We start from the raw sequence: 10,674 nt of genomic DNA on the forward strand, positions 1-10,674 counted from the left end.
AGATAAAATAAATAGATAAAAATAATAATTCTTGATAAGAGATAAGTGAAGTTTATAACAAAAATAACGACTTTCGTATACCTAATAAACAAACAATGGCCTTCTAATCGAAAAATAGTTAATTTGAAAAAAGGGCGAAGAGAAAAAAATAAAATAAATTAAAATAGAAGTTATGTCAATAATATAATTGATAACTATAGAATTTGTAACACGATGTCCTGCAGTAGCCTGGGCTTCAGTCTTCGAGTTGAGGTTTGGTTTCCCAAGTTGTAGGGTACTGCTCCTTTAACTATCGGTAACTGGGAGTGACACTTCACGATTCGATTCCTGATGCAATTGGCTATTTCTTACAAACCAAAGAGCATCCACTGTGGTGGATTAATATTTAATTTTCATAATATTTTCTAGGAGCTTATAGGTAGTAGTACAGTGGTAAGGCACTGTGATACTAACTCCAAGAACTCAGGTTCAAATGTAGCTGTGACAGATTATTGTTTATTCTGTTACCGTAGCCGTGAGTCAACCCTGTGGCTTCGGGTCACCTTCGGGATGCACCCAGTCTCATAGGTTGGGTACCCTTAATTGGGGAACAATCTAGTAGTAAAGCATAATTCTGACCAAATGACGTCCTTGCATCTTCTGTATTCACCCACGTCCTATGTGAATGATCATTATTTATTTGCTAATAACTGGAACATAACTGTTAGTTGAATTTGCTAAGTTTTCTCTTCCAGTTCCTAGAAACCTTCTCTTCTACTGTTATCGTATTATAAAAGACATGATAGCCCGACTACTGATTTTGTCAACTTAAGGACATTGATCATTGAAGAACATAAATTGTTGATTCGTTGTGATGTATATACTACTTTTATGTTTATAACCACTCTTATAAAGTAATTTCTTTACAGGACCCTGCTGGTTGAATTCATTACCTATTAATGGAATCAGGAATTCTCTTCAGTAGACAACAACAGGATTTATATGCTTTTAAGGGATATGTACGAAGGTACTTCGTATGAAAGTACCTTCTTGAAGAAGAAGGATCTATTCAATTTTGAAGATACCATTTTATCTGAAATACTTACCATCAGGCACAAAATTTTATGTATGTACATAGCTGGGCTATGCTCTCCTCTCTCCAAAAAATATATGAAAGCAAACAAATTACCTATAACAACTATAATACGAACTCTACTTTTTTTTCATTTATAGCTAACTTTTAGTAAAAAACAAAAAATCTCGAAATTATTACCTTACTTTCTGAATTACTGAGGGAAAATGTACCTGAAGAAAATATTGTTATGAGTAATTTTGAATATTAAAAGATTACGATATTACTGAATTCATAAAAAGGAAATAAAAATACCGGACCATGTTATTTTTAAGCGTCAGTTCTTCTTCTTCTGCATTCTTATCATAAAAGACCGGGTTAGGGACTGAAATGAGGAAAATGTCAAAAATTAGTGATCTTCCAGAGGTTCTGCAGGCTTCGGTACAGCTTTCTTTTCACCTCACTCAGAGTGCGACAGACTTATTTTGTCAAACTTTTGTTGACTTAGACAAAACGTAATATTCTGTACTGGGTAGAATTCAATTTAGACAGAGAAAAAATTTGAACTGCGGACTTAGGGCTTCCGTTTCATAAAAAACGACAAACCAATACTACTAAGCTTTTAGTTTGTACTTTGTACGATTTCATTTACTTCAACGGTTAATGTTGATTAGTATTTTTTTAAATTTTTTAACTTTTATAATATCACTAATAATTGTTTCTATAAAGAAACAAAAAGTATCAGTAATTGTTTATTGAATTTTTTATACTTGTATTTATGAACTAATACTATTAGTTTTTATTATGAAACAAGACAAGATCCGTTGTCTAATGACTTAATTGTGCATGGCCGCCAGCCTTTCAAGTTTCTGGAGGTTATTTCATATGCCTTGGCCACATTTTAAACCTGAGAACAACACTGACTGATACTGCATCTGTAAGGAAAATAATTTCCTAGTCTTTTCGATGTCCAAGCAGTCTCCATGCTTCACCCTTCTTCCCATCCTCTCCCAGATGGCTTCTTTCTCATTGTAATAATTCAAACAAGGAAAGCTATATATATATATATAGTAAGGGCTGCCTTTTCAATATTCTCTATATTCGTCTTACCCAATCTTTTGGATACTTGGTGTTTGTATACTGAAGAGAAAGAAATTTTGTTTGCTCCTTGGGTGTGGTTTCTTTGCTTTTGATACAGAGGATAGTATGCATTATTTAATTATTAGTTGAGTTAGTTTTTTAATTTTTTTTAACGAGTAATTATATTCAATTGTAGTATAATTTATAATTCAATGTGGCCACACTGTTATTGGCCATGTATATGTTGTAAAATTAAAATTACCTCATAATTGTTCCTAAGGGACCTAGTTCCAGAATAATAAACTATTTTTTTCATTTTCGTTTTCAAAAATTATCTGCAGTTTTGGATATTCTAGTCAGAATGAATTGTCCTCCAAAGTCGTTATTAGAGATCCATTGAGAATATTCAAATTATATTTTAACAACAGTTTCACTCTCTTCAATTATTAAATAATAAATTTCAACCTATTAGTTTATATATATATACGCCGCTCATATATATAATAGCCTCCCTTACTAAGATCTCCATCATTCGTGCTATCTCCAATTCGAATACTCTCCTTATCTTTATACGTCTACTCTCCTTTACATTTTCTTCACGTCTTTTATAGTCAGATTGCTAGTTAGATGTAACAAACATGCAATTCTTTAACAGTAATTTCTTCTAGACAATTGTTCAGTGCACTATTGCGAACATTCCAAATATTTAGCCAGCCAAATGTTCATAAATTATGAACGGTTTAATTATTCTGAGTGAATTTTACACCTTGTTATAAATCCTATATTTATCAATTCTATTATTGACATTATTCCTCTTTTATTTATTTATTTTTTCACTTCGTCATTTTTTCAATTTAACTTGTGTTTTTTTCCCCATTAGAGGGCAATTTTTTGTTATGTTAATCGAGAATTAATTCATAGATAGGTCTGCGAATGTCATTTTTTTTTTATTAACCTCACTTTTCTTATTAAGAATTGTATATAGTTTTTTTTATATGGGACTGTACACCCCTCCAAAGTCAATTGTTAAAAAAAAAAAAAAAAAAAAAAAAAAAACTTACATTAACCATTTGAGGCCCACCAGGCTCCTATTTCATAGTCACTGATATTGGTTCAAAATACAAATATAGAAACAACGTGGTAATTACACTAATACTTACTTTTTTTATAATAAGGATGACTATTATTGATATTACAGGAGTTAAAAATTACTAAAGTTCAAGTTACTACAATTCAGTACAAGTCAGTGTAATTGTATTGTGTTAGATGTACAAAATTAATAGCTTGTAATTTAGTATGAATCAGGGCCCAGCCCGATCTGGTATTAAATGAATAGATATAGAGGAAACTTTGATCATAAAATGAAGTTATGTTTTCGTTTTATGTTAACTGCCTTCGCACTAATGTGTAATAACCCATGAGATATTATTAAAGTCTTTGCCATACGTACCGATACCTGTTTCGGGTAGGATACCTTTCAACATAAGGACGCTTTTCTCAGCTGGTTAATGGATACATGTTGAAAGTACCCTTCCCAGCAATTCTATTAAAACAGGTATCGTCTGCTGGCTTTTTCGGTTGGGAGGTCCATTATAGATTATACACAACACTTGAAATGTATTTATCTTGAGGATAGCTAATCATAGCCAATGGGAAATAAGATCCCGAAAAGGTAACGCCTCTACGAACGAGAGGGGGATTAGAGAAGAGAGCACAGAAGAGCATGGACTTCGACGAGAAGGGCTAAGCAGAACTGGAACGCCACGAGACACCAGGCGTCACCCAACTCAGCAGCTATTCACATATATGTATTAGATAACTGAAAAATAAATAAATGAAATGAATGAAAAATAATTTTATTCTGGAACACATGTCCTCTAAGAATAAATATATGGTTCATACACTAAGATTTTTGTCTAACAAGCATTTACAAGTTTTACTAGAAAGTAAAATGAAATTACATTGGGATAGTGGCTTAACTACTGTTTATAATGTTAATCAATATATGCCTATTTATTTGATATCAATGATACGGAGGTTTGGTTGTACAATAAGTAAAGGAATACCTGTTGTTTAAAGGAAAGAATGGATGAGTTCAACTCAGTATACCAGAGGGAGACATGAGAGCGCCTTGGAAACCCAAAGATCAATCTTACAAAGCAGTTCATGAGTCTCTTCAGTCTCAACTCTAGACCTACCGATAGCCCTCCATAGACCAAGGACCCGTTGTCGAAGTGGGAGAAGACGAGAGAGGATACTAGGAGCTGATGGGTGTTCTGAGGAATGGAATTACGGAATCTTAGGAATTGTTTGATTACAGTTATGGATTTGAGTGTGATTTGGGAAATGTAATTATTCCAGGAGAGGTGTTGGTCGAAGGTGACTCCAAGATTTTTATTGTAGGATAGAAGTGAGTCGGTGGATTGTTAAGGAAGATCAGAGGATAGTAAGGGAGGGAACGGAAGAGGCGCTTGGAACCAATAAGAATGGTCTTGGGTTTTCCAGCATTCAGGTTCAAATCATTGTTTAACGCCCATGCATTAATGCTATCAATATCTTCTTGTATCTTTTGGATGGCCTCAAGCATCTCGGAGGGTTGGAAGGACAGATAGATTTGGAGATCGTCTGCATATAAGTGGTATTGTGTGTGGTGAATTGAATCAGGAAGATCGTTGATATAAATGGAGAAATTGGTTGGTGAAAGTGAGGACCCCTGAGGAACATCTCATGACGGAAGAAGGGGAGAGGAAAGAGGTTTGTTCGGAATGAATTTATCTGAATCATTTAATCATAATTTCATTTTAAGGCAATCGTGTAATAAATGTAAATAAATACGTAGTTCCTTTATGTAGTCTATATACAATTATATTACACAATACCATCGCTTATTATATGTTTTTATATGTTTCAATGATAACAATATTTGATAAAAAAAAAGATATATAATTGGGAAACTGGAAAACGCAATAGGCCTTTGGAACGGAAATTCAATTATTATCATTTGTAAGAGTCAAATTTTATTAATATAAAGATATATTTGGATAATTGCCTCAACAATAGGTATAAGTAACAACATATTGATCACAGGAGTTCCAATGCATTTCATGCTATTAAGATGGAAGTAACTAACAATAGAAGGATAAGAGTACTAGACAAAGGAGATAGAGGATCAAACAGAAAACAGAGAAGACAAGAGGATAGGGGGCGAATTAGAGAGGTTGGGGGGGGGAGAATTAGGAAGGAGATGGCGATATAGCCGGAGCCGCCCGACTAGCGATAAGCTCCCTGTTTACTCTTGGTCGAGAACTTGGCCCAACTTGGAGTCAGCTTGCCCAGACCGCGGCTTAGGAGTCTCAATTCCACATCTGCTACCGCCTCCACAATCCACAATCCTTCCTTATTGTTCACAATCGGATATTAATTGAAAGTGGGAAAGAAGTTTATATATCAATCTTAACTTGGATTGGTTAATCCACCACATAATAATCCCTTTATATGCGCATTTGGTTTATTTAATTTTTAGTTCATTACTTTTATTAAATAACATAATATCTAAACAGGATAAAATATGTTTAAAGTGTATATAAAATTTAACTAATAGGGAAGGAAAAAATTAATAAGTAACTTACGAATTGTAAAATTACTTAAAAACAAAAACAAAAAAAAAACTGAAAATAAATAATGATAGGTTATAAGTATTAGTTATATAAGGTTTTTTTTAAAAAGCATTTTATCCACTTTTTAAAATAAAGGTTTCTTGACAACTAAACATTCTACTGATCCGACTTGGTTTATTTCAATTTTTTTTTTCTTGTCAAATTGTTAAATCCAAATATTATCCGAGTTTTGTTATTTAATGTCCCGAGCATAAATGGAGTGGACTGTATATAATGGATTTAAAAAAAAATTAAGAATGATTAAACTCTGATGATTTAGTAAACAATTGATTATATTTGACGTGGCCAAAGGGTTGTACAATTTGGGTTAGTTGTTAGTTGAATAAATTTTGAGTATTGATTTAAATGAGGTTACATTGAGTAATGAAAGGTATTGTAGTTTACATGTAGTTGATTGGTGATCTATTGAGATATTGATTTTTCTTTTAAATTTATTTATTGCTATTTACAACTTTATTTACATAGAAACACATTAAGTAAATTTGATATAAAATCAAAATGGAGTGATACAGGCGTTTTGGGAAACTACACATTGGTAGCAGAACTTACATTGGAAAATCTTCTTTTCAGGCGCCTTGCGAAATTGCCAGGCATGAAAAAGGAAGCAAGGTTAGAAACTAGTGGGTTTGAGTGGTTAGGGAGTCTATAATGGAAGGAGTGATATCTGGTTCGGGCTAGACCGGTTACATATGGAACATTAAGGTCTTTATGTATGATTTTATTTGTGACAAAGTAAGGAGCATTGAGGATTTTACGAAGGATTTTGGATAGTAGGGATTGGATACGAGAGGAATTCGAAGCTTTAGTGGAGCCCCAATGCTCAAATCCGTATGTCCAGATTGGCCTTATTGGGGTCATGTAGTTCAGTCTGTTGTAAAGAATTGGGGATTGAGAACATTTGTCCAGTAAGTGCTATAATAGTCGAAATCGATGTGCAGTTTCCTGTCTTTTCAGTCTTGTGTGAGGATTCCAAGTTAGTTGTTCGTCCAGATATAGTTTAAGGTAGTAGATTTGTTCGACAAGGGTAAGAGCAAAATCATTAAAGGAAACTGTAGGGCAGTCGGTATACAACGAAGGGTAAAGGTGATTTAATGGGATGTATTTTAATCCTCCAATTACGACACAATTCCTCGAGGGCTGTGATATGAGATTGGAGATTTTGGGATACAATTAAGGGTTGTTATTAACTGCGAGCACACGTGTGTCATCCGCATACGTAGTGGAGATATTGATTTTTTTAATATTTATTTATTGATATTTACAACTGTATAAAAAATACAACAAGTAAATTTGATCATAATGGCATAATGATATGATACAGGATGTAGAGAAACTACCCAGTAGTAGAACTCTAAAAACAGTTTACAATATAAGGTCACGAGGCCATGTTCTTTTCAGGCGCCTCGGAGGATTGCCAGGAATGGAAGAGGAAGCAAGGTTAGAAACTAGTGGGTTTGTGTGGTTAGGGAGTTTATTGTGGGAATAATATCGGTTTCGGGCTAGATAGGTTACATAAGGAACATTTAGGTCTTTATGGATGGTTTTAGAGATATTAATTAAACTTGAAGACTGGTTCTTCTGCCCTGTTCCCTCACCCTACATCTATCGCTTTGCCTGGGTGCTGTGTAAACTATTCACTCATGGTGAATTGTTTAGTATGAGCAAAAATGGTGTTGCTCTGTGGAGACTGTTCACTATCTTAACCCGTACAGCCCAATTGGGAACAGACCCTTCTGCTTCATGTGTTTCCCAATAGATGGCATTGATGTCCTATTCAAACTATTGTCTTCCTCAAACACAAGTTGATGTTACACATCAACATTTTCAATAAAAATGTAACTTATATACATGAGGTGTTCCCATATTAATATTTTAATAACGTTTTTTCAATGAGTTAGTCCATTAGGTGTGTTTTTTCTTTTCCTAGATTCTGAAACTTTTATTACATTTACCTCTATTTTTTATTAGTAAATTTCGATAAATAAAAAAAAAATCATTTTCATGTTGAATATATAAGTAAACCAAAATTTAGAAGTTTCTCTCCTGACCCACACTACAACACAGATTATTCCGAATGGATTACATTATTCACCATTCATAAAATAAATAAATAAACAATTGTAGTTTATTTATAAATCCTCCTATTTCCGATTTAGAGTGAAAAGGTTAATTTGTAAATTCACTTGGTCAACATTAAATTTATTAATCTTTATTTACACAATCATGAAAATTATAATTTTTTTAACAAAGAATATTTATATTTTATATTTATTACTATTTTTTTTTTTAATTATTAACATGAAACACATAAATACCTATACATACATGTATATACCACTAACAACTGTTTTATTAAACATTAATAAGAAAGTGTTTACTGTTAATTGTAAATACAACGTTGGCATCTTGTACGTAATTACACAAACAACAAAGAAATGTAGAATGTTGCAATAGTAGAAACAGGAAATATACAGCACGTGACAATTAGGTAACCATTATTATTCAATATACACATAGCTAATTAATTATGGAGATAGAAAAGTTTTGTTTATAAATTTATATAATATAATTTATAATTTTATGATAAATATTAAAGACTACATTAACAATATCAAAAATAATTGAATTTTTCGAATGCTATTATAACAAAAAATGACATGATCAATTTTTTCCTGTTTAATAAACTTAATTAAATTTTATTCAAGATAAGGAATTACAATTTCGTATTTTTCTTTTATAATACTATTAACTCAGATATCTTTTAATAAATTTGTTGTAGTCATACTTCTTAATATTAAAACAGTATTATGATTTTCATATTTAAATTTTTAACTTTGTTTAAAATTTAAATTAGATTTCTTAGAACATTCTTAGTGAATGTTTAACCACATTCTTAATTATGAATTCACAGTAAACCACCAGTAATTTAAAATTTATAATCTAGTCATTAGGGTGATAATTTCAATTTCAACATTTTAAATCTTACTAAGAAACGTGGTTACAGAGGAAGTATGATACAATCTATTGTATATACAGTAGGTTTTAATTAACATATATTACAAACGTCATTTTTGATTTAGGCTCTAAAAAAATCTGAAAAAAGTTTTTTGCATTTAATAAACATTTTTATGTTACAGAATACTTATTTCAGTGTTTCAACATTAAAAAACAAACATTAGTCAGTTGTTAACTAATTTAGTAATTAAAAAATTTTAATAACGAAATAATAAATTTTCTAAATAGAAATGTTTACAATATAATTAAATTCTGATGGATTTAGGAATAATTTACAACCATTTCAAATTATTATATATATTTTTTTTTTTATAAAAAATAGTTAAAGTTCTGTAATGTCAAATTCATCAATAACATTTTACGTGAAAACTCTCAATAGTAAATTTTTCAAAAACATATTAAAATTAATTTAATATAAATCTTTAAAGGGTTACATTTCTAAATTAGCTAAGTAAATTAAGAAGTTTTAAATATTTTTCCTCAACAGTTTATTTTTTGAATTATATAGAGATGAAAAGATGCTTCTAAAAGCTTTTGAATCACAACGATTTAAATGATAAAAAAAAATGCATCATCCTAAGATAGAGTCTAAAACTGTGAAAAGAAAAAAAGAAATTAGAAATTTGAAAACAGACTGCTGAATTCGGAATATAACTTTTAAACTATTTTAAACATTTGAGCTTTCTGTGAATTATAAAACAAATTATAAAGATGTAACTATATAATAAAATATATAGGAGACATTTGGTTTCAAAACATTTCATAAATTTTCACTCAATGACTAGAAACCATTTTTTTTTCATTTTCGAAAAAAATTAAATTAAAAACAGATTTGTATTTTATTATGTTTATTATAACAATAAGTTAGGCGTAACCGTATTTTGTAAGAAAATTATTTCCAAAGTTGATGAAAATTTCTTTATTAATTAAAGTTTAGGTTATTCAGATTCAAATTATATGTAAATTTAGAAATCTCTATAACATTTTGTAATAAAATGTGTTAAAAAACTAAAAAATTATGTATGTAATTGTTTTGATACTAAACTATTATATATAGTATGAAGAGAATAAAAAAAAAAATGTATTATTAGTTTGTATCAAAATGATTATTTCATAACTATGTAATGATTAATAGTATTTTTATTATTATCAATATACTTTAATTGAGCACTGTTGATAAACAATTTCAAAATTTAACATATCCTATACAAAAAACGTTTCCTATCTCCAGTTTTAAACAATATACTTACATACCAAATGGAACAAAGCTTTAGATCACATATCATACAAACAACATCGATTCGACATTTTTAAAAATATATATATTGTCATTTTTATTTTTTATTTATTTTTTTTTATAATTTTTTTTCTGTCTATAAATGAATACAAAATCTTAATAGCTATATAAAATATTTATGAGATTATAGAATCAAATCAAACGACTGTACGACCTTCGGCAGGCGACGTCACTTTTTTTTTCCTTTTTTTTTTTTAAATTGATCACACAGAAAAATAGACACTCCGGATGCAGTAGACGATTTGGCCAGGATGCTCTCCATGATTCGGAGATTAAGTTATGGCGACGTATATCGCAGTAGAGAAGAGTATGAGAAGTATCATGGCCACGGATGGGGCGGCAGAAGAAGAAAGAGCAGAAGCGGCCGCCTCCAAGCAGCTTCTGTACTCGGAGTTCTCCAGTCGAGTTACAGCGCAGTAGTGCGACTGTGCACAAGATGTGTCGCACATACCGTCCTTAGGGCTGCTGTACATCCTTACGGCATTAGCCACGTAGTACCTGCAAAGGACAAACAATTGTCAAATGAATTATGAAATGATACACCTTAATACAGA

At 31.0% G+C, this 10,674-nt stretch overlaps 1 protein-coding gene across 3 annotated transcripts in view; it reads right to left on the bottom strand.

Moving 5' to 3' along the window:
* Nucleotides 1–9,856: 9,856 nt before the first annotated feature.
* The window catches only part of LOC106688107 (acid sphingomyelinase-like phosphodiesterase 3b), a 940,469-nt gene continuing 939,651 nt past the window's right edge, over nt 9,857–10,674 (bottom strand). For all 3 annotated transcript variants that reach the window (XM_067053111.1, XM_067053110.1, XM_067053109.1), the window contains one exon: nt 9,857–10,618. In XM_067053111.1, the coding sequence (XP_066909212.1) occupies nt 10,393–10,618 (226 nt within the window). In that variant the 3' untranslated portion in view covers nt 9,857–10,392. The remainder of the gene's footprint in view (nt 10,619–10,674) is intronic.

This window comes from Halyomorpha halys, unplaced genomic scaffold, assembly GCF_000696795.3.
Source record: "Halyomorpha halys isolate HHAL.00 unplaced genomic scaffold, Hhal_1.1 Scaffold4.1, whole genome shotgun sequence".
NCBI classification, from domain to species: Eukaryota; Metazoa; Arthropoda; class Insecta; order Hemiptera; family Pentatomidae; genus Halyomorpha; species Halyomorpha halys.